General features: G+C 38.9%; 1 protein-coding gene across 4 annotated transcripts in view; it reads left to right on the top strand.

Moving 5' to 3' along the window:
• Nucleotides 1-25,832, top strand: part of LOC126175977 (epidermal growth factor receptor substrate 15-like 1) — a 211,078-nt gene that overhangs the window by 2,687 nt on the left and 182,559 nt on the right. For all 4 annotated transcript variants that reach the window (XM_049923083.1, XM_049923082.1, XM_049923080.1 and 1 more), the window contains exons 2-7: nucleotides 6,006-6,050; nucleotides 8,670-8,903; nucleotides 14,631-14,798; nucleotides 14,936-15,046; nucleotides 20,225-20,374; nucleotides 24,052-24,227. In XM_049923083.1, coding sequence (XP_049779040.1) covers nucleotides 6,006-6,050; nucleotides 8,670-8,903; nucleotides 14,631-14,798; nucleotides 14,936-15,046; nucleotides 20,225-20,374; nucleotides 24,052-24,227 — 884 coding nt within the window. The remainder of the gene's footprint in view (nucleotides 1-6,005; nucleotides 6,051-8,669; nucleotides 8,904-14,630; nucleotides 14,799-14,935; nucleotides 15,047-20,224; nucleotides 20,375-24,051; nucleotides 24,228-25,832) is intronic.

The following is a 25,832-nucleotide window of genomic DNA, read 5'->3' as shown; positions in this document are numbered from 1 at the left end:
AAGTCTCATGAAACCCAGGGAAAATCTGATTGTAAGTAAAGGCTGTCATTGGCACCAGAATTTACTATCGAGGCACAAGAAGACGCAGGAAATAGAATCAAAGGTAGCATAGCAAAGCAAAAGCAGAAATGTTGAAATCTATTTTAAAATATTTTATGACCAAGAAAGATACAGATGTAAGTTACTGCCCCACTTTAGTTCTCCCACCAGGCCCTAGATACTAGTGTCTCTTGCATCGAGAAACAGTTAAAGTTGTAATAACTGAGCAAAGTTGCAGACCCTGATGGGGTCTCTTATCTGATTTATACAGAATTTGTGGCCGTGTTAGCTCCCGTTTTAATCTAGGCTAGATCAAGAACATTTTTACTTACAAGTGACATATCATTTGGCATCACACTCCCCCTTTCCCTCATTTTCTTTCACCCGTGTCAGTTTTTACTTAGACATGGATTACGCAGCACTATATACAAATCTTGCACTTGGATGCCCTTAACTTGACGCCCCATGCGAAAGCTAGTAATTGTGATACATCGTATGTAGAAATCTTAAAGTTGTGGCGCCCGAAGTGATAGAATGTGTCATTTGGGCCTTAAACTAGTCCTGACCATAATACACTGTACAGCCCTTGAACAAAAAACTGTACCCAATGGATGGAAGAAGGATTATACTGGTCTACAAGAAAGGTAACAGAAGTAACCTGCAAAACTGCTTTCAGATCTGATTTAACAGCCATGTGTTGTAGAAACCTAGTAACATAATCTGAGATCAAACATAGTGAGATATCTTGAACAGGCTTATTTTTCCATCCCAACCACTGTTAATTCTGAAAACATTGATCACATGAAACCAGCTTGTGGTTTTCTCCCATGACATCTTCAAAGTAAAGACTCAAGGAAATTGAGTGGCTGTATTTCTTAGCATTTGAAAAGTATTTTATTCATTACCACACTAAAATTTATGAATAAAAGTTTGGTTGTATAGGGTTGCAAACAAAATTTGTTACTGGGTTTATGGGTCTTGGAAGGCAGGACACACAATATTATTTTGCCTGGAGAGTCAGGAGCAGAAGAAGTAGTAGCCTTTGACACGCACCATTGAAGTGTTTCGAGAGCATTCCTGTTCATGTTGTGTACTAATGATTAGGCAAATAGTTTCAAAAACATCTGGGATTTTCACATACAATTCAATATGATTCACTTATCTGTAATGAAATACTATTTAATTAAAGCTATACAGTGTTGCCCCAGAGCTTGATAAGATTTCAAAGTTATACAAAGTTTGGCCACTTCCTTTAAATGTACAGAAACATAAAATTTTGCACTTCACAAAAAGAAAAAAATCAGAAAAGGGGGAAAAAATTAGTATTCTATAACTACGATATCAGTGATTCATAATTATAATGAATCAATTTGTGCAAATATATGCGTTTAGCAGTTTGTAGTGGCATTAAATGGACAGATTCCTTAGGCTCAGTCATAGGTAAGGTCAGTCCCAGACTTTGATTTGATTTGATTTTTTATTGGTCCAGTTTTATCATATAGCACAATTTGTACAATTGATATTGGACAGGTCAAAGATAAGTTACAATAATACATAGTATTATCATTTAAAATTAGGTACCTACTACAGTTAGTTTTGTTACTTATTCAGAAATTCTCTGACAGAATAGAAACAGTGCTTTATTAGAAATGCCTTTAGTTTAGCTTTAAATATTGTATGAGTAGTATTATTTATTTCCTCTGGTATCTTATTGTGTAGTATTACACCAATGTTAATTATGCTCCTCTGATAGGTGGTTGTTCTGGGATATTTTTGATGTATATTTGATTCCCTTCTGGTACTATAGTTGTGTACACTTTTGTTCTGTCCGTTTTCAGGAGGTAGTCCCTAGTGAACAAGATAGTTTCATAAATGAATAAACTTGGAACATTTAGAACACCAAGCTCAGTAAAATGGGATTTACAGGACTCCATCTTTTTAAGGCCACAAATTATTCTTAAAGCTCTTTTTTGCATTCTAAAAACCTTTACACTGTGAGTTGAGTATCCCCAGAAAATGATCCCATATCGGATTAGTGAGTGGAACTGTGCATAGTATGCCTGCAGTACTGTTGTTTTGCTTGTTGTAGCCTTTAAAATTCTTAGGCCATAGCACACAGAAGATAGTTTTCTACACAAGTTATTTATATGTGTGTCCCACTTTAAGTCTTGCTGAACCCAAAGACCCAAGAATTTTGTGACACTTACATTTTCTAGGGGATCATTTTTTACTTGGGCTTGAATAGACATTTGATTAGTTGGAGGAATTAAATGAAAATCAACACACACAGTTTTTTCAGTATTCATAATGGGTTTGTTTTTTGTGAACCACTCAGAGAGTCTTTTCATAGAACTTTCTGCTGTGGATCACAAAGTTTCTGGACTGGATCCAGTGAGCAATATGCTGGTGTCATCGGCAAACAGGATAGTTTTTGTGGGACTCATATATTCAACTAAGTCGTCCACATAAATCAAGAAGAGTAGTGGACCTAGGATTGAGCCCTGTGGTACACCATATTTTATTGGTAATTCCCTAGAAAGAAAGGAGTTGTTCCTTGCTTTATTCATTTTGTTGAATTCATACTAAAGTGATACTTTCTGCCTGCAGATTTTTAGGTATGAACACAACCACCTATGTGCTACACCTCTTACTCCTCGTCTTTCTAATTTTTCGAGCAGAATGTTATGGTCCGGGACATCGAAGGCTTTTGATAGATCTAGAAAAATACCTGCAGCTAATTTATGTTGATCAAGGGATTTTAAAATGCAGTCTAAGAATTCGAAAGTTGCTGTCTGTGTAGATTTAGACTTTCTAAAACCATGTTGTTATGCTGTAAGAGGTGCATATTTATTTATCAAACTTAAAAGCCTGTCATAGAAGAGTTTTTCTAGAATTTTTGAGAAGGAGCTTAACTGTGACACGGGTCGGTAGTTTGATACTTTTTCAGAAGAACCTTTTTTTTTAGCAGTGGTGAAACTTTTGCTATTTTAAAAATATCTGGGAATACACTAGTTTTTAAAGAGAGGTTGAAAATTTTTGCCAAGGGGTTTGCTATGTGGTGAGCACATGCTTTTAATATGAAATCAGGTACTTCATCAAGACCACTTGACATTTTATTGCTTAATGATTTAATTTTACTTCTAATTTCATTGGGGTTTGTTTCATACACATACATAAAAGCATTGAAGGTCACTGACTTGCTGGAGAAACTTGGGACTGGTCCTTGACAGTGTACTTGAATGAGGTCTTCAGCTAGTGAGGTGAAGCATTCATTGAATTTTTCCACAACTGAATTTGGGTCTGTGACTTTTGAGCCTTCTAGTGTTAATGATACATTCTTTTTCTTTGGCACTGAACTACAAGTTTCTTTCTTTATAACTCTCCACGTGGATCTCATTTTGTTAGATGAGTTTCTTATCAAATTGTCATTCCACATAATTTTTGCCTCTTTGACTACTCTACCATAGATTCTTTTGTAGGCTTTTGAATAATATGCGAATTCTTGGGTTACTCTATATTTCTTACAAGAGTACTGCGGAAATCTGTTTCTCTCACTGGAAATTTTTATGCCTTTAGTTACCCATTGCTTATTAATGTTATGTTTTATTGTTTTTACTACTTTTGGAAATGCTACATTAAAATAGTGAACAAAGATGCTCTGAAAACTCATGTACATGCTATCAACATTGTTCTGAGTGGCGATGCTTTCCCAGTTTTCCTTCGCCAGTAAGAGATTAAAAATTCTAATGTTATCTTCAGAAAAGGTTCTTTTTTCAACTACTTTTCCGGAACTGATACTACTTGTTGGCATTTCTATCACAGCAGCTGTGCCTCATGATCACTATAACCCATGCTCAGTACTCTGCTTGTGAATCTGTAAGTTGTTTCTGAGATGAATATTTGGTCAATAATGGAATTTGTGCATTCTGTTAATCTTGTTGGACAGTGTATTGTGGGGATCATATTGAATGTGTTGGTCATATTTATCAAAGCATCTCTGCTGCTGCTGTCTTTTGAAAAATCAATATTGAAATCCCCACAAAGCACTATCTTCATATTTAGTGTACTGATCTTGTTCAACAGAACCTCTAGTTTATTCATGAAGACTGACAGGTTCCCACTGGGTGCTCTGTATATGTTAATAACTATGAAATTAAGCTCTGGCAGTTTGGTAATGGAAAGCTCGAAGTCTTTTTCAATTGAGTCAATATAACTTTTACTGACATCACAGAACTTTATTTGTTCTTTCACAAGGATAGCAGAGCCACCATGTTTGGAAAACTCTTGGCTAAAATGACTTGCTAATCTATATCCTGAGATTGAGGTTAATTTTATTCGTCATTTCGTAGCCAATGTTCAGTAATGCAAATTATATCCATGTTTAGTGCATACTGGAGTAGTGCTTCCAACATGGAAATTTTATTTTTGAGTGACTGAACGTTATGGTGTAGTATAGCAAAATCTGGGTACTTAGTAACTTTAGTTGAAACGGTTTCTGATTCTTTATCTAATGGCATTTCTAATACAGCACTTACCCTAAAAAATTTTCTGTATGTTTCTTGTGTGTGGCTTCTGTTTGCTGGTGGCAATCAGCAGGTGAGTTAACTTCTGGAGCTTGTATAAGTTTTGCTTCATCCACATCTGTCCTCTTTGGTTTAAACCATTTCATAATTTTCGTTTGGCTGACGACTTGATTGATTGTTTTTTTCCTAATCGGTTTGAACCACTTGGTAATTCGTGTTTGGCCGATGGCACAGCTTGGAACTTGTGTGAAACACTTCTTAATCTCCGTTTGTTTGTCACTTATACTTTTTTCTTCATTCTTCTTCGAAATGCGAGTACATATTTTTTCGGCTAGTAATTTCTTTCCTGGCGTATTTAAATGAAGTCTATGGACTGAATGGAACCTTCGCTCCAATCTGTTTATGTCTACAATATCGACATTCTTCAAGTTAGTGCATATTTCAGTGATACACTCTTTTGCAACATTAATTTCGCGGTTCACACATGACCAGGGTGGTAAATCATGACGATGCGGGATATTCACAATGAGTACATTTGTGTGGGTTAAATTATTTAAACATTTCCTCATTTCTGTAATCACCTTGTGTGTGGTTCATTATTGGGATACTGGCAATGGTCAGGTTTGTTTCTCTCATGAGAGAGTGTCATGGAGATGCTGGAAAATTTGAATTGGCAGACTTTAGAAGACACGCAAAAGCCTACTTAAAAAATTTAAAGGATCATTATTAAGCAAAAAATCTGTAGATATTCTTCATTCTGCTACATATTGCTCCCATAGGAAAGGAAACAATAAGACTGAATGTGGTGTCAGACTGAACTGTAGCCTTAGCTCAAGGCTAGATTGCGTTGGAAGGTGACAGTTTGGTTGTGCATTGGTGGAGCCAACAAATGTGAATCTGAAAAAAACCTGGATGTGGGAACACACTTATCTGTAGATAAGCCTGTTTGAAAAAATTGCTGCTGATATTATGCTATAGTCACCATGTTGTTTACGGCGTTTGCTGCAATATTCCTATGTCACTGGTGAAAGGCTGAGCCATATCGAATATTCATCTGCTTCCAAAAACGTAACATGATACCGTGCTAAGTACCCTCTGCTATGGGCTTCACAGTTGTTTGCAGAGTAAGTACATAAGTAGAAGAAAGCGTTAGTGCCATAGATTAATTGGGCTACTTCTCAGTTGTTGAAATTTCCTTTGAGGAATGTGTTTTACTGCGATGTCCTTGCTGATACTGTGTCAAGCCCACTTCCATTTTGGCAACTTTTTTATAAGGGCGATAGTTGTCACAGGATCATCAGACTAGAATATCAGGGGAAAACACCTATGTATCTGACAATCTTGTGAATTATTTTCAGAAATTTGTACCAAAGAATAGGAAAAGTTTGTGTTGTTGATATTGTAAGGAGAGTTTAACATTTATTTTTTTTCTCTCTCTTTTAGGTGGCTGGTAATCATAACTCAGTTTACGAGGCATACTTCAGTCAGGTGAGTATGATTTATTAATGTTATGTTCTCTTATTACCAACTTCTGTTGATTTCTAGGAACATTCTTGCAAAGCACCATAAAATTTTTCGCACCTCAGTCTAGCACACAGTTTTAATTTGCCAAAGAGTTTGAAAATAACAAACACTCCATTGCGAGTGAAAGATTAATTTGGAATATTTGATGTGTTTGATATTTTTTCCATGAAGGGAAAGAAGGACAAAGCAGCAAAGGTACATAAGATATGGTATGCTGACAGATTTCTTGTCAATAACTAAAGTAGCAAGGAAGTGGACACAAGGTAGGAAAATGTTAATGTCTTTTGACAATTATATCTGATGAAGATTTTTATCTGGTTGCTTGATTTCCCTCCTTATTCGTGTTAAACAACCCCAAAACTTTCATAACATTGAAAGTTCTTTTGCATTTTGAGGCAGCGTTTGAAGTCAGTTTTCATCTGTCGATATGCGAATGCAGTCAACGCATGGTGAAACAATAAGGCAGTCTTAGCCTTCCATTTTCCAGTTCTTTTATCATCTGTACTCTATAAAGATTCAAAAAACAAAGGAATAAATTTGGGTGTGGTTGACTGATCATAATTCCAGTTGTACCTTGGATATTGTTGTTTCGTTTAGTGCTTTTTCCCGTCACAAAGGTAGTGATGCCAGTTAGGTTTAAGGTCATGGCTTGTCATGGTGTAAGGTCCCTATTAATGTTCTACATATAAGGGAAACAACAGTCTACTTTGGTGTTAATTATGCATATCCACAGAAACTGTATTATTAGTAGAGAAGAATCTATCTTAATTTTTTCTTTCCAATTAACTGTTGTGGGAATACTTTTTAATGGGTACCATGAGCTGTATGTTGATAGTGTACATATTCAGATGGCAGCAAAATATTGTTTTTGTGACTTTTCATCTTTATTCAGTTTTATTACGCATCCGTATATACAAGCTATCCATGCATTGTTGTTAGAGCATAAATTCAAACCATGCAAAGTCCAGTATGAACCAACAGTACGAAAAGGATAGATTGCTGTTCGTTGCATAAAGGAGGCATTGAGTCACAGGCAGGCACAAGGAAAGGAACACTAGACATATTCAAACTTTCGGCCAAAGTCTTCTCAGAAGTAGAATTCTCACACATTCGTGCAACAATTCATGCACACATGGCTTCTGTCTCCGGAAGCTAATTAATTTATACAGAATCAACTAGATGTCTAAAAGTCATGTTAGAATTGTTATCATTCATGGGTAACAACAGAAATTGATCCAAGAGAGGGGCCAAGTAACTGAAATTGGCAGCCGCTGATGTTGTTTACCATAATTTATTTAATGCACTCTCCAAAAATATGAAACTTTTCAGTGCCATACATCATTTCTGACAGCTCTAAATTGCAACTTAAAGTAGCATAGTTTTCTTCATTTTATGTATACAGTTAAACTGAACTTCAAGATAACCACCAACTATGAAGTGCCAGTAGCTGCAGAAAAGTGAAATAACAAGCCAATTTTAACATAAAGCTGGTATCAATATCTTCACGATAAAGTCAACTCCGTGATCTCCACCAAACGAGTACTGACAGCATCTCACAAACTTCAAATAATACGGAAAAGGAGACCTACATCTGATTCTGATAAATTATATTAACCTATATACCTAAATTGAACTGTACAATACCAAATAAATACATTAATAGTACATTAATTACAATTTCTTAAAACTGAATAAAAACCATACAAACTTTTCAGGAAACACAAGCACACACATTTCAAGACTTGCGCAAAGTAAAATATAGAAAATGAGACATCATTCTATTTGAAAAGCAAGCAACACAAAAATAAATATAACCAAAAAGTGTGTTTAAATTTGTTTGTCCAAAGGAAGACTTCTTCCCCTGCCCACACTCAGGAACTGTGTGTTGGCAAATAAATCAACTTTTATTCAACAGCGTTTGTATTTCAAGAGAGGGGATATACAGAGCCCTTTATTCCTTCAGTACTTACTTTTGGTTATTTCCTTAATAACTGGAAAAACACTGACACGTTCTAAATTGTGCATTAGCTGCAGTCTATAATCTTGCGCAAATGATATCAATTATATTTCTTGGTTTTGACTCGTTACATACATTGAGATGATTCTGTCTTTTGAGAATTTAGTGGCAGTGATACACTAAGAAACATTTAGGATCCTAAGTTTTAGCAGTAGTGTTGCATATGTCAGTAGATAATTATTTTTATACATGAAGTGATACATTAGCGACCAACAAATTTTACGTTTATTCCAGCCACACCCAGGGGATATTAGTCAAATTCTGCTTGAGGTAGACTATTTTTGGTCACCTTTTCAAGATTTTTTTTGTTATTTCTTTGTGTCATTGCATTAAAGAAATAACATTAACTGTGGGGAAGTCTTCTAGTCTAAATGTGTTTGGTATAGCAGCTACTTTGCTGTGTAACTGAACACTTGAAATTTGGCGAGTGTATGTCTATTTCAACCCAATAATTTTAATGATTACCGCATGAATTCTGTTCTTTATAGTATTGGCTGTGCCAGAGCAAAGTAATATAGACCATTTCATCACTTATTATTCAGAGCCTGTTATTGATTTTGTTACAGGTTGAACACTCCAGTGATGGAACCATAGGAGCCTTACAAGCTGCAAAATTCTTGAAAAAGTCTGGTTTATCAGATGTTGTTTTAAGCAGAGTCTGGAGTCTTGCTGATCCAGCTGGAAAAGGATTTCTCAACAAAGATGGTTTCTTTGTTGCACTGAAACTTGTTGCATTGGCTCAATCTGGAATTGACGTAAATATGGTGAACATTACGATGGATACACCACCACCAAAAATGGTAAAAAAGCAATAGCTCATTAACTGTTCAGTTATACTAAAACATTTGTACACATTGAGCGAATCTGCCGACTGTTGTAATATTGTTGTTTACTCCGAATAATGATTGAATAGTTCAGGTGAACATGCCATTAGATCCTCTTTGTTTCACTCACAGACAGAAAGAAGATTGACTGCACTTTCTACAAACTGTTAGCAGTGTTCCTGTGCATTGTATGTACAATATAACTTGGCAGCTTTTGCGGGGGTTACTCTGAGTGTAAACATGATATTACCACCTAGCACATCAGCAAAGATATTGTGCATGATATTTCTTGTGCCACTATCTATGGCATAAGGAAGTAGCAAATGATCTCACATGTATTTGTAAGAAATTGAGAGCTCCACCCAGTGCCAGGGAAAGACAAAGTTTGTTTGAAATTTTAGTCCTACAAGCAGTTGTTTAAACAATATGAGAAAGGGTCCTTGGTATTTGCTGATGGTGTAATAATTAAGATGGGGCTGTAAGGAGAGAAAAAAGTAGAGTTGAATTTGGACAAGCAGAATTTGAGAGAATGAAATTGACTACCAGTGGAACAACAGTAGTTTGTTTGGCAATGAGTGGAAAGCTTGCAACACTTCACTTGAAATTCCAAATTACAGAAAATAATATGGTAAACTTCAAATGTTAAAAGAGCTTATTTTCTTTGTGGAAAATACTGTAAATCAGATAACTGGCAATATAAGACATGTAGCTTCACAGTTCTGTCTCTGTTCATCACACGTCACGGGATAGAATTTACTTACTATATTGGGAGACCACTTTGCATGTACCATATTTCATTGAATTACTTATACAGGCCAAGTCAAAAAGGACTTTACAACTGTGGAACAATATAGAAATTTATTGAGAGCTTACTGAATGATTAGATGTGTCATGTAGTGAACAACCTCAAGTTTGATTCATGTAGTGAATCAGTACCCCATTGCTCCACCATGTATGTCAGCAAGTGCACAGTTAAAATGGCTGCTTTCACTGGTCCAGAGCTTGCTTGCTGTGTGTTTTGGCTTCATGAAATGAACTCTGCAACAGCTGTTCGGCCTAAATTTCGCACTGAATACGCTAAAGAAAGTCCAAGCAGGTCTACAATTATTCTTGGCTCAAGAATTGTGTTGAGACGGATTGATCATTGCAACATGATAAATCACCAGGTTGCCTGTGTGTTGATTATGTTGAAAAGATTGGGGCGCGCTTTGCCCACAGTCCCCAAAAATCGATGTGACGTGTGCCTCACGAGACTGGTATTCCACAAAAGACTGTTTGGCGAGTACTGTGTTGATGTTTACACTTCAAACCATATAGATTGACAGTGGCACACCACATTAGTGATGCAGATAAGGTTGCTCGTGAGGAATTCTGTGTGGAAATGTTGCACCAGATAGAGAACAATGTGTGGAAATGTCGCACCAGATGGAGAACAATGTGTAGAAATGTCGCACCAGATGGAGAACAATGATACATTTCTGAACACAATAATCTTCAGCAATGAGTCAGCATTTCATATCAGTGGCTTGGTGAACACACACAACCTGAGAATATGAGGCAGTAAAAATCCACATGCAACGCTGGAACACATTCATGGCAGCCCCAGAATTAATGTGTTTTGCACTCTTAGCAAATTGGAAGTGTACAGCTCTTTCTTCTTCAAGAAAACAGTCACCAGTGTTGTGTATCTGGATATGCTTGAAAACTTTTTAATTCCACAGATCAATGAAGATGACTGAGGTGGCATGGTTTACAATCAGCAAAACAGTGCACCACCTCATTTCCTTACGGAAGTTCGAGGTTTCCTCGATAATCACTTCCCAGATCGGTGGAGTGGTCATGAAGGGCCAGTCGCGTGGACACTTTGCACCACAGTCTAGTCACCGCTGTATTTCTTTATCTGGTGTTTCTTTAAAGACCGTGTGTATGTTCCTCCCCTACCAAAAAGCTTAGTGACCTGAAAAACTGAATCTATACTGCTCTTGCACAAGTTGTGCCCAATTTGCTGCAACAAATGTGGGAAGAAATTGAGTACCGTTTGGATGTCTGTTGTGTCACAAATGGTAATCACGTTTAACCAAAATGGCACTTGGCACTTTTATGTGAAACTGGAGGTTGCTTGCTACAAAATGATGCATCTACCGATTCTGTAAGTTATCTCAAAAAAATTCTCTGTAATTTCAAAGCTGTAAACTCCTTTCTGACTCATTAAATTGATCAGACTGGCCAGTTTTCAGGAGGAGGAAATGGAAATTCCATTATCTTTCTTCCAGATTACCAAAAAAACAAGAAAAGAAAAGAAAAATGTGCATATAAAAGAGAAATGCGGACTACAAAGCAGTCTAATTTATATGATATTACTAAAATTGGTTGTTGGACTGCAGGGGAATGTTAAGAATGAAGTTTCACCCAATGGGCAAAATATCCTAGAAAGAACTTAGGGAAGAAAAAAATTGTAAAAGGCACTTAGAGTTGCAATGGTGTGAAAAATGTATTTACCAATAAAAAATTATTGATCAGGTGAATATCTGCAACTGAGGAACATAGTTGTAGAATAAAAATCCACTTCAGTTGCTAGTAATTCTCTTAATTTATTCCATGACCAGTTTTGAAGCTTAAAGCTTCAACTTCTGGTACCACCAACCAAGTATGAAAATGTAATTGTGGCGGTTGGGCTCTTCAGTCATTGGGAATTGGGCCCATGTCAAACAAACTCGTGCAAGCATAGGAACAGCAACCGCAGCACCCACCTGGACAGCACGACATGAAAGTTTGACGTGGGTGTGATGCCCAATGACTGACTGGCCTGACCACCACACATTCATGTTTTTTTAAATATTTGGTAGCACTTGAAGATGAAGCTTAGAGTTTTGAAACTGGCTGTGGAATAAATTAAGAAAATTACTAGCAGCTGAAGCAGATTTTTATTCTATAAATATTTACCAGTAACTTAGATTGTTAGCGATACTGCAAGCAGCTTACATCAAATACAGTAGAATTGGAGTGGTGTTGGCACAACAAGAAAAATAAGAAGAAGAAGAAGAAATTCTTTAAAGATACAGCACAGGTTTACAGCTTGGAACAAATATTCGATTATTGCAAGACACAGACTTGTTAGTGATGTACAACAACTTATCCTTATGTGGTACTGTATGTCAAAGACTGAAAAGCATAACATTTTTTTCTCATCATGTAGGTCTTTGGAAATATGTAAGTTCTGGGCTCTTCGTTTAGAGAAAATACTGTCAAGCCAACCTTTACCCCCACCCCCCCTTATGATTTGATAAAGGTCAAGAATGATAAGAGATAATGATAAAGAAGTTGCTACAGCTTATAGATGATCCACAAAAATACTGTAAGGACCTTAGCATCAAAAATGTTGACAACAAAACACTAGAACAACTTTTTTATTAACATAATTAGTATGTAACTAGACCATTTTTGCCCACTTCCATAGTTGCAGTCAGAATAGAAATTTAGAAATTATGAATTATTTCTAGACTAATTTCCACCGACCATCATGCAATACTGAACTTACTGGAGTCAGAAATGATACAAAAGAGAATATGCCCTTAATTGCCTGATCTGATTCAAAGACTAAATCATTGATAAAGTTCAAATGCTTTGGGTATCAATTGAAAGAAAAAGAATATTCCACATTTATTATCAACTCATTATTCAGATGCTGCTTGGATTAGCAGGATTAATACACTCATGGAAATTGAAATAAGAACACCGTGAATTCATTGTCCCAGGAAGGGGGAAACTGTATTGACACATTCCTGGGGTCAGATACATCACATGATCACACTGACAGAACCACAGGCACATAGACACAGGCAACAGAGCATGCACAATGTCGGCACTAGTACAGTGTATATCCACCTTTCGCAGCAATGCAGGCTGCTATTCTCCCATGGAGACGATCGTAGAGATGCTGGATGTAGTCCTGTGGAACGGCTTGCCGTGCCATTTCCACCTGGCACCTCAGTTGGACCAGCGTTCGTGCTGGATGTGCAGACCGCGTGAGACGACGCTTCATCCAGTCCCAAACATGCTCAATGGGGGACAGATCCGGAGATCTTGCTGGCCAGGGTAATTGACTTACACCTTCTAGAACACGTTGGGTGGCACGGGATACATGCGGACGTGCACTGTCCTGTTGGAACAGCAAGTTCCCTTGCCGGTCTAGGAATGGTAGAACGATGGGTTCGATGACGGTTTGGATGTACCGTGCACTATTCAGTGTCCCCTCGACGATCACCAGTGGTGTACGGCCAGTGTAGGAGATCGCTCCCCACACCATGATGCCGGGTGTTGGCCCTGTGTGCCTCGGTCGTATGCAGTCCTGATTGTGGTGCTCACCTGCACGGCGCCAAACATGCATACGACCATCATTGGCACCAAGGCAGAAGCGACTCTCATCGCTGAAGATGACACGTCTCCATTCGTCCCTCCATTCACGCCTGTCGTGACACCACTAGAGGTGGGCTGCACGATGTTGGGGCGTGAGCGGAAGACGGCCTAATGGTGTGCGGGACCGTAGCCCAGCTTCATGAAGACGGTTGCGAATGGTCCTCGCCGATACCCCAGGAGCAACAGTGTCCCTAATTTGCTGGGAAGTGGCGGTGTGGTCCCCTACGGCACTGCGTAGGATCCTACGGTCTTGGCGTGCATCCGTGCGCCGCTGCGGTCCGGTCCCAGGTCGACGGGCACGTGCATCTTCCGCCGACCACTGGCGACAACATCGATGTACTGTGGAGACCTCACGCCCCACGTGTTGAGCAATTCGGCGGTACGTCCACCCGGCCTCCCGCATGCCCACTATACGCCCTCGCTCAAAGTCCGTCAACTGCACATACGGTTCACGTCCACGCTGTCGCGGCATGCTACCAGTGTTAAAGACTGCGATGGAGCTCCGTATGCCACGGCAAACTGGCTGACACTGACGGCGGCGGTGCACAAATGCTGCGCAGCTAGCGCCATTCGACGGCCAACACCGCGGTTCCTGGTGTGTCCGCTGTGCCGTGCGTGTGATCATTGCTTGTACAGCCCTCTCGCAGTGTCCGGAGCAAGTATGGTGGGTCTGACACACTGGTGTCAATGTGTTCTGTTTTCCATTTCCAGGAGTGTAGTTTAGACAGTACTGTTTACAGATTAATTTTAGTTCATTTGCAGCTATAGCAATATTTAGAAAATACATTGCAAAATCCTCACCCAATTAGGAAGTGCTTTTATTTTGATTGTGAAGTAAACTAACCACAGTTTCTGAAGGAGATAAATTCTTATCTATGATGGACATCCACCTGTAGTAAGGATTAGACTACCCCATCATGACTACAGGTGGGTATCCTGGGATCTGAGTGAGCTGCCCTTCCTTGTAAACCTTCCCCAACCCATTTCCCTCCCCTCCCTGGTAACAGAGCTACTGGGAGTATATCACTTTTACTTCTATGTGAGTTTATTGGCTGTAGTATACATTTCGCCTTCAGAAGGTAAGTATTGACTGTTATTGAGAACCAGTGTTAAAGTAAAAACAAAAAAGAGAGACTGAGGGGAAACTCTATGTGCTGTTAGCTAGCAGCTTGCTGGAAATTGTTTTTCCATACAAGATATTTTCTGTTTTCCTATGCAATAATTAGACAACTGTATTCTTTAAGGGAGCAGTAGCCATGTACTGACAGAATTCTTCCTTTTTTTCAGGGGGATATTCTACCTGCAAGTACAATTCACAATAACCTTATGTCACCACCGATCATGAACAGCTCTGTATCACTTAGTGACTGGGCAGTAAAACCAGCGGAAAAGGCAAAATATGATAAATTATTTGATTCATTACAACCTCTAAATGGAATGATCCCTGGAAATAAGGTAAACACATATTGTGTATTACACAAAAAATATTAAAAATTTTCAAAGTGCTGTAAATATTTACATATCTTAATCTTTGTAAAGATCTTTTTCTATTCTTTGAAGAATATTTCCTAACAAGTATTCAAAATTGATAGGTTAAAGGTGTTTTAATGGATTCAAAGTTGCCACTGGAAACACTGGGAAAAATATGGGATCTTGCAGATATGGATAAAGATGGAATGCTGGACAGGCACGAGTTTATGGTGGTAAGTGAAATAGTATATTCAGTTACCTATAGGCAATAATAGCTTATTAAACATGTGCTTAGAGTGAATCGTGAAAGAAATGATAGTGTTTGCTAAACATCTGATATGCAAAGGGATAAACATCTCGGGTAATAAATCTTTATCTAGGATTTTGTTGATCCCCCTATACTTCTGATAGAGTGCACATATTGTTATCGAGACTATTGTTGGATGCAATTGGATTGTCCCAGTGGTATTCACTATATAGGAACCACCTTTATCAAAGATTTTACTGTTGTGGCAACATCAACGTGCCACCTCTAACATATATCCATCCTTTGTTTTCTAAATTATCAAACAGTTTACATTCCCATTTTACAAAACTGTTATTTTATTTTAAGTCGGTAAAAAGCTGCCTTTGTAAAAAGAGTAAAATAATTGGCTTGGCTCCACATGACTGACACAGGCAATAGTGCATGTGGACATGGATCAGTGTTGGTAAGCTTTGGCTCATCCAAGCTTGGCAGGAAGGCAAAACAGCTAAGAAGACATTTACTGAGCAGCAACTGAAAAAATAGTGATATGGCAACTGATATGTGGTGAAATTAATGATAAAATTGTAGCATTTTGAAAGTAGCTTTGTTCATTTGCTGGCAGTGGAAATGTAATTGTGAAACTTGCAGTTTTTAGCTGTCGATTTGCTGGAAGTCTGAAGCTTCCAAAATAATAGTATCTTGTGTAGTACCCACCTGGAAATAATATGATGCAATTGTGTGTTCATCCAACCGCACATATACAGACACAAAGAGGTTGGGCAGAGATGTCAGTCGAGGCAGAAGTACAGAGGCAAAGACGCTGTTGAATGACAGGTGAGGTACGAGGGGCGGCAACTTGAAATTAGCGGAGGTTGAGACCTGGTGGGTAACGGGACAAACCACCTTCCCTACCCTCTGGCTCCTACCCTTGTAACCGCCCCCGGTGTAAAACCTGTCCCATGCACCCTCCCACCACCACAAGCAACAGTACCTCCATTATGAAAGCTGCCACCCATTCCATATCAAACAGTCCCTTCCCTACAGCTTAGGTCTTCGTGGCTAACGAATCTGCTCCAGTCCTGAATCCCTGAACCATTACACCAATAAGCTGAAAACAGCTTTCGCATCCCGCAACTACCCTCCCGACCCGGTACAGAAGCAAATAGCTAGAGCCACTTCCTCATCCCCTCAAACCCAGAACCTGTCACAGAACAACCCCAGAAGTGCCCCACTTGTGACAGGATACTTTCTGGGACTGGATCAGACTCTGAATGTGGCTCTCCAGCAGGGATATGACTTCTTCAAATCCTGCCCTGAAATGAGATCCATCCTTCATGAAATCCTCCCCACTCCACCAAGAGTGTCTTTCGGCCGTCCACCTAACCTTCGTAACCTCTTGGTTCATCCCTACGAAATCCCCAAACCATCTTCCCTACCCTCTGGCTCCTACCCTTGTAACCAGCCCTGGTGCAAAGCCTGTCCCATGCACCCTCCCACCACCACCTACTCTAGTCCTGTAACTTGGAAGGTGTACACGATCAAAGGCAGAGCCACGTGTGAAAGCACCCACGTGATTTACCAACTGACATGCCTACACTATGAAGCCTTCTATGTGGGAATGACCAGTAACAAAGTGTCCAATCGCAAGAATGGACACAGGCAGACAGTGTTTGTTGGTAATGAGGATCATCCTGTGGCTAAACATGCCTTGGTGCACAGCCAGCACATCTTGGCACAGTGTTACACCGTCCGGGTTATCTGGATACTTCCCACTGACACCAACCTATCAGAACTCCGGAGATGGGAACTTGCCCTTTAAAATATTCTCTCTTCCCGTTACCCACCAGGCCTCAACCTCAGCTAATTTCAAGTTTCCACCCCTCGTACCTCACCTGTCATTCAACATCATCTTTGCCTCTGTACTTCTGCCTTGACTGACATCTCTGCCCAACCTCTTTGCCTTTACATATGTCTGCCTGTGTCTGCATATGTGTGGATGGATGTGTGTGTGTGTGTGTGTGTGTGTGTGTGTGTGTGTGTGCACGCACGTGAAAGTGTATACCTGTCCTTTTTTCCCCCTAAGGTAAGTCTTTCCGCTCCTGGGATTGGAATGGCTCTTTACCCTCTCCCTTAAAACTCACATCCTTTCATCTTTCCCTCTCCTTCCCTCCTTCCCTCTTCCCTGATGAAGCAACCAGGGGTTGCGAAAGCTTGAAATTTGTGTGTGTTTGTGTGTTTTTTATTGTGTCTATCTACCAGCACTTTTGTGTGTGTGTGCGCATGTGTGTGTGTGTGTGTGTGTGTGTGTGTGTGTGTGTGTGTATTTATTCTACTCTAGCTCATCAACGTTTGCGTATCGACAACCCAACACTTATGCTTTTCGGGGAGTGGTCTCCTTTAATCCTAAAGTGTTTTCATTCTCTTTTATCATACTTTTACCTTTTTTCACCATGTTTCACTAACGTATATCTGTCGCTTTAGTGTAATAGTATATTGCGTGGTATAGGTGTAAATAACAGAATTTGCATTATTTGTAATGAAATTTAGTAACGGAAATGTGAACATGTATTAAATCTCAAACTGAAAACATACCACTTTTATTGTTTTTTACGTGCATTCCAGGACATTTGGGGGAGATTGGGGTGGGGGGGGGGGGTTAATGTATAGTTACATAATTAATATCCTGTCTCGTATTTGTTTGCAGGCAACGAAATAGGTTCAAATAAAGTGGCATCGGATTTGTTTTCTTGTACATCTTAGGTGACAGACTTTATTTTTATGTAGTATGTGTTAATCATAGGAACACAGTTCTTTGTGATACCCCTCCCAAACCAACATCAGACACAGTCACACTCGTACAGAGAGAACTTTTGTCTTCATCTGTGTCATTGTTGAGGATTCATAAGACAAATTGAAATACTCATTATTTATTGTAGCACAGTTCAACTTCTCTCTCCAAACTATTCGAAGTAATATGATGAATTTTTTTTTCTTTAGGAAATATTTGGAATTATTGGCATATTTCCTGTTGGTTTTTGGCATGAGATCTTTGTCCTATGTCTTTAATCATTTCCCTGTTGTTTTGCCTGCATGAGTTGCTAAAATTGTCAAATGATCAACCTCCGTTGCTGATGTCTGACTGGAGTTGAGCCTACAACTGGAGATAATACAGGGTGTCCCAGGAGAATTGGTAACTGTTCAGGGATAAGACAGGGACAATCATTTGAAGTGAGAAAGTCGAGTAAATGTAGGTGTTAGAATGCATACCTTATGAAGTATGAGCCTTTTTTTTTTTAATGCTATGAAACAAATCTCTTCTGCTGCAAGTTCTTTGTTTTCCATATTTTGCGAGGAGGTAGTGCGATCCAAAACAACAAAAAATTATCTAGTTAACTTGATCTCTAAACTGCACACCTTAAGATCTATGAGCATTTGTTCAGTGAAAGTGATGTGGTTCACAGAAGTGAAGATAAACAAATGCTCATAGCTCTTAAGGTGCGCATTTTAGGGCCCACATTTGCTAGGTAGTTTTCCTTCAAATGATAATTCCTGTCATATCCTTGAATATTGACCATTCCCTGTGGGATGCCCTGTATGTACCTGTCGTACCAATGTCTGAGGGCTTTTCCATGTACATGTACCTGTCATTCCAGCATCTGAGGCCTTTTCCCTGGTCATTAGTACTGTGGTTATCCCCTTGCAACAGTTGTTCATCGCAGTGCGGGAATCTAGGAATTGTTTACCTTGAGGATTTCTTATTTCTTGTGAAACTGTTGTCATGTTTGTGAATTTCCATGCCTTCCCTAAACAAGAGGGCATGGTGGCTCTTCTCTGCAGTGAGTACATGTGTCAGCAAATTTTGTTATGTAGTCAGTCTCACACAGCATGTGCTTTGGCCCGGTCAATATATCCACGTCTCCTAACTTGCAGTACCATTGAAGGTTGGTGATCCTTTTATTGATGGATTGTCAACTTATTTCAAAAAATACTTTTCCACATGTACACAGTGTGCAACATATTCCCGACATTGCGAGTGGGTCTCTCTTGTTCTTAGCTAGTCTGAGACAATCTTTGATCTTTTTGATTGGATTGTGGGTAGACTTTACACCATGTTTACTCAATGTATGGCGTATTCTGTACATTACCCTGGGGATAGAGGACAGAAAGACACTATTAGACACTACTTCTTCCAATGTGCCACTTTATTGAATTTATTCTTATGCAACCAGTGGAGCACTTACTAGTTCTCAGAACAAATTCCAGTATTTCATGTCCAAGGTGCTGTGGCTCACATATTTGATTCTAGTGTCTTACAAGCATGTTAATCATTCTTCTTTTTCTGTTTTGGGCAATGATTTGACAATTTATGCAAGTATTGGTTCATGTGTATCACGTTTCTGTTCATGCTGCAGACCAGGTTCTCACCATCCTTCATAAGTAGCACATCTAGAAAGTGTAGCTGTTGGTCCTTTTCTACCTTCGTAATAAATGTTATGTTGGCTTGTTTGCCTTTGGAAATCACTACAAAATAAGGGATGAAGCACAAAAAAGGAATGTATAAACAGCATGGTCTATGAACCATGATGAGAATGGTTTAACTGATGGATGGCAGTGACTGACTGACTTGACTGACTGAGTGAATGAAATGCTACAAGTGTGGGAGTGAGTCTTTTTCTTGTGCCTCATTAACTTGGTATCATAGTCCACATCCAAATGCTGCTATCCTTTGCCACATCGAATGTTGCACATTGACCAGCTGATTTGTTGATAGATACAATAGGTTTTTTTTTTACGAGTCTGCTAGGACCATTACCTGGCATTCTGTAAGTATACCTAATACTAAGCACAGTGTCCAGAACAGATCAATCTGTCAGCATCTAATGAGCTAATTATTTGACTTCTCACTCATTCAGTGGTTAGTTCTTAAATTATTCAGATTTTTCAGTAGGCTTCTCAGTATACATTTGGAAAGCAGTTTCAGAAAATCAGTGTGTTGAGATAGTGTCAGTGTATATGAATGTAAAGTTAGAAGAGACTGTGTCAGTATGCAAGTATTTGGACACTTGTTACACACAGCATTGAAATTGTTGTTAATTTTTTTTTATCTGTGTGGACTTGGCAATTTAACTATTGCAGCTAACAATTTCACATTCTATTTTTCCAGGCAATGCATTTAGTATACAAAGCATTAGAAAAGTATACAATTCCAAGCTCCTTACCACCAGAACTAATGCCACCATCGAAACGGAAAGATATGATGCCAGCTGTCAGTATGTCTAATGTGCCTAATCTTGGAACAGGAGGAGATTCGAAGGTAGTTATTAAAAGTAAGACTTTGAACAGTATTTTTATGGTGAGTGCCTGTCTAAAAATTTCTTGACCAACTTCAAACCTTTGAAGTAGTTACAGTGTATACTAATTTGTGTGGTTTAAGTGATAATTTAATCTTACAGCAATTGATTTGATGGATAACTAAACCTATTGCTAAAGTTCTTTACTTTTCTCCATGACTGATTTTGTCTTTTATATTGAAAGCTTTTTCTAGTGGAATCTGGAAACATTATAAATGCAACCAAATGTAAATGAAGAAAATCTTATCTGCAGTTTCTTGAAAATTAAAACAATTCTTCGTGCAGGGCTGGAGAAACTAATACTTAAAAAAATGTTTGTGGCCAGACACATTCACAGTAATATTTTTAAATGAACATTTCAGCATGTGCTCCTAATCAGTATGTGTGCCATTATAATTTTAAACTAGGCATTTCATACCATACAGAAACTTTCAGTTTTTGACAGAATAATTAAATTGGATAGATAAAAAAATCTACTCACTAAGCTGCGGCAGAACACACACCTAAAAGAAGGTTGCAATTAAACAAGCTTTCGGAGCCAGTGGATCCTTCTCCAGGCAGAAGGGTCGAAGGGAACGGAAGAGGGGTGAAGGAAAAGGACTAGAGAGGTCTAGGACAAGGAGTAGATTTCGAGAAAGTCACAAAGAACCAGAGGTCAGGGGAGATTTACCGCATGTGATAAGAAGGAAAGACTGGTTGTTGGGCACTGCATCAGACGAGATTTGTGAAACTGAGAGCTTAAAGATGGAAGACAGGGTAATATGTATGACCGTGATTACTGCTTAAACATCATGCATAAGGTAATAAGAGTGAAAAGCTAAGTGCATTGTATGTAACAGAGGTGGGAAGGGGACAATGAAAAATAGATCGGTGAGCCAATGAAAGAAGTAGAAAACTAAAACAGAGTGAAGAAAAGAGTGCTTACTGTGAATAAATGCTGAGACAGAAGAAATTAACGTACATTAAGTCCAGGTGGCTGGTGAGAAACAAGGACACGTTGCAGTGCTAGTTCTCACCTGCGGAGTTCTGAGAAACTGATGTCTGGGGGAAAAATCCAGATAGCGTGTGTGGTGAAACAGGCACCAAGGTCATGATTGTCATGTTGTAGAGCATGCTCTGCAACAGGATATTGCACTCTCTGCCTATGTCCATTCATCCTAATGGATAATTTGGTGGTAGTCACGCCGATGTAGAAGCCCAAACAGTGTTTATGTAACAGCTGTCGTATGACTTGTTGTTTCACAGTTGGCTCTCCCTTTGATAGTATATGCTTTGCCAGTTACAGGGCTGCTATAGGTGGTGGTAGGACCATGCATAGGGCAAGTCTTGCAGTGGGGACAGACACAGGGGTAGGAGGGATAGGGTAGGGAGATGGGTCGAGAAGGATCGTAGGGTCTGATAAGAGTATTGCAGAGATTAGGAGTCAACGAAAAGCTGTTCTAGGTGTGGTGAGCATGATTTTATCATGGCCTGAAATGAGATCCATTCTGTATGAAATTTTGCCCTCAGGTTTTCAAATCTTGTCCAATGCAGTCCCCAACAATCAGTCTTTTCTTCTCATCACTTGTGGTAAGCCTCCCCTGACGCGTGGTTCTGGGTGACTTTCCCGAAATCTACCACTTTTCGTAGACCTCTCCAGTCCTTTTCCTTCTTCACCCCTCTTCCTTCCACTTTGACCCTTCTGCCTGAAGAAGGAGCCACTGGCTCTTAAAGTGTGCTTAATTACTACCTTCTTTTATGTGTGTGTTCTGCCGCCGCATGGTGAGTAGATATTTCGTCTGTCCAATTTAATTATCTGTCACATAGAAACCTTGACATTCAAGTTGTAGCATTTGCAGTTTGAGTTGTACATCATGATTTGTGAACCTTGAAATGTTTGCACTTTGCGTCAAATGTTTGCTGGTTTGACACTGTAGCTTATCAGGCAGCTACCTGTTTTGGGTCACTTGTTATGTTTACAGCCTGAACACAAAACAGCTTGAAACAACAGTTATGCATGAAATTGTCATTTTTGAAAACATGAAGCTGACTACAGTGTAACAGGCTGTGAAACACATTAAAAGATGCAGAGCAACTTGGTGTGATAACTCATCATAAGAGTGTTATCGTACATATTCTGTAGCACACTTCATGCAGTTTTAGATTCCTCTAGAACTGAATAGCTCTCTTTATACTTCATGAGATATGCTGCTGTATCTTTCACAATTTAAGAAATGGAATGATAATGTTCATTAATGACTTCTATGAATATGCTAAATAGCATTTGGATTGGAGGTAACAATTTTGTAGTCTGGAACATCCCTTTCTCTCTGTTGACAGTGCTGATTGTGGCAAGCACTAAATAAGGCACCACAAACACTGAGAGTTATTTTGATCCATTGTCAGTTATTTTGATCCATTGTCACTTAACTGCTACCACCGACTTAATGAGAGTGATTAGAGCTAAATCCGTGGCAGCCGAATCTCATTTTATAGTGTCACAAATGTGGTCAGTACGATTGAGATCAGGTGACATACATGGGGTTCCATACAAGCACCTTCATATTCCTGGAGTGTTCTTTAAACTTTTCTGGCAGTTTTGTAGTGAAAAGGGAGCTTCATTATCTTGATGAATGTGCATATGTCCTAAAGGTTATTGCAAGCAAATGAATGTATGCATATGATTTGATAGTAGGTTACGAGGCTCTTGTGTTTGCCAATGAGAGACCGAGGTGGATGTGTTGGTGACACCATTTCATTCCAGGTAAAAATTCCCCACGTGAGACTACTACAGTGCCCTGTTGGCAAGTGGGATGTGTACCTTAGTGTGAACAATGGTTCAAACCCGTGTCCATTCATCCTGTTTTCCATGACTTCCCTGAATCGCTTCAGGCAAATGCCAGGATGGTCCCTTTTAAAGGGCACGGCTGACTTCCTTCCCTAATCCTATGGGACCGATGACCTCGCTGTTTAATCCCCTCTCCCCAAACCAACTAACGAACCTTAGTGTGGTTTTTAAAAGGGATACATTGCTACTTACCATATGGTGGAGATACTAAGTTGCAGATAGGCACAACAGAAAGTCTGTTAAACAAGTAAACCCTTTACATAATAGGGTGTTCTCAATATTCATTCTGGCCTTGGGTGTAGTTTATTACGTACTTGCACCCTCCCATCTGTTCAGAGGTTTGGTAACTTCTTCATGAAATTATTAGGTTATTTATGAACCATGAATTCTCTGCTTGCCTGTTGTGCAGAAAAGTATCTAATGAGACTGTGTGCTTTACTTGTAGTAAAATGTGCAAAAACAAATGTTCCAAAGCACTTATATTCCAGGAAGTAGCAAAATGGCAACTGAAGCTGTCTGTCGTATTACTGTCCTTTGCGTGAGAGGTTGTAAAAGATTTGCTAAGTTCCCTAAATTTAGTGAAGGTTGAACCATTGATGAAAATTTTTCTTGATGCTGCCCATCAAAAGATCATAATGTATTAGTGTTATAAACTTTTAAGTTGCATACTGTACTATTATAAGCTTCTGATTCACTTTGACACACATCCATGATTGAAAAACAAACATTGTTATCTGATTTTGGAGTCTTTTTGATACTCATTACTTGCATCACACTGCTGGAATTGTGCTCAAAAAGTTCAAATTTTTTCAGAGTATTCTTCCAGGGGCTCCTTCAGTGCCTTGGGTTGTCACTGTAGAAGAGAAAACTAAATATGATACCTTGTTCGAGCAAACAGATATTGACAAGGATGGTTTTGTGTCCGGGTTGGAAATAAAAGACGTCTTCCTACAGTCGGGTGTACCTCAGCCTGTTCTGGCACATATTTGGTAAATATTAATTGCAAACATATTAATCCTTGCCCTGTATCCTTGATTTGAAAAAATTGTCTGGAGAAAGCTTCATTAACCGCTTTTAATGTTAGTGTGTTTGTAGAAATAATGTGCTGTAATAAGTTATGGCTTTTCACTAAAGCACTTTAAACTGGACAGAAAAACAATAAATTATATTTTTGTGAACAATCTCTTAATGGCAGAACACTATTCTTGTGCAACTCCACATACTTTCATATACTTATCATGAAGGTTACACAGAGTAATTATATATTATTTGATGATTTCATAAGGCTATATTATCACTTCCATGGAAAATAAATATAGGACAGACTGTAATGTAAAGGTTCAAGTATTTTAATTACTGCAGATGTACTGTTGACCTGACTGACAATTATAGACATCAGTAACCACAGTGGATAGAACAAAAACAGAGAAATTACTTACACATGCAGGAATTTCATTACATCAATAATATGTACGTATGTTCATTGTTACATAAAGTATGGCAGTAGCATCACTGAGACAGTGGCATCGTTGATCATTGCTGTCAGGTCTTGAGAATTTCAACAGCATCCTTCATCAAGAGTTCAGCTACATTTTTCCATGCATTGAGATGAGAAATATCCTACTCAACCACTCATCCTATGAAATATCCTAGTGCTAATAGCAACATTTTTCCATGCATTGAGATGAGAAATATCCTACTCAACCACTCATCCTATGAAATATCCTAGTGCTAATAGCAACCTTGTTTCTAGTCCTGCAACATATGGATAATTGTTCTTTGGACAACCCAATGCAGAACCTTTTCTATTCCACCACCACCACCACCACCACCACCTCCTCCTCCTCCTCCTCCTGGTGCAATCCAGCTGTAAGAATTTCCTATCCTATAGAAGATGAGACCACCTGTGAAAGCATACCAATTGTGCTGCAACTATTGCACAGCATTGTATGTAGGATATGACAACCACACTACAGTAGTGTGTGTGGTGGTTTGAAACTTCCAGTCAATTAGAATTACCAGACCAGAACTCTGAAACTTTGCCTTGCGTGGGAAAACGCTCTATTGACTGAACCCACCCGTACAGCATTATTTCCAATAGTACCTCTACTACCTCCAAACTACTCGGAAGTTCTCCTGCATACGTAAGTGGATTAGGACTCTTGGAGGAAAGGATATGGAGAAGTAAAGCAGTGACAGCAGGATATGAATCGTGACGGATAGTGTGTTTGCCTGGTAAAGGCAGAGTTGCCAGGTTTGAATCTTTGTGGGCACACAGTTTTAATCTGTCTATCTGCACAAGTGGCCACCGCCAAACTACAAATCCTTCCTGAATCCTTACTATTGAATTTAAGTATTTCCTGAGAAAAATTGCACTTGGAGTTCAGCAAGAATAGAAAAATTTAAAACGCTTAATTTGCTGTAACTTGAAAAAATAATATATGTACCGTATCAGTTGGAGACTTGAGTATATTTGCTAAGATATGTTTTCTTAATGTATTAAAGCAATGATGTACTGATGTAACTTCTGAAATTTTCCCATCGTATATCTTCTCCTAATAATTTTGGGTGTGCAGCTGGATCCTGTCGACATT

Source organism: Schistocerca cancellata, chromosome 3 (assembly GCF_023864275.1).
Source record: "Schistocerca cancellata isolate TAMUIC-IGC-003103 chromosome 3, iqSchCanc2.1, whole genome shotgun sequence".
Taxonomy (NCBI): domain Eukaryota; kingdom Metazoa; phylum Arthropoda; class Insecta; order Orthoptera; family Acrididae; genus Schistocerca; species Schistocerca cancellata.
This window is presented reverse-complemented; position numbering and strand designations above follow the sequence as displayed.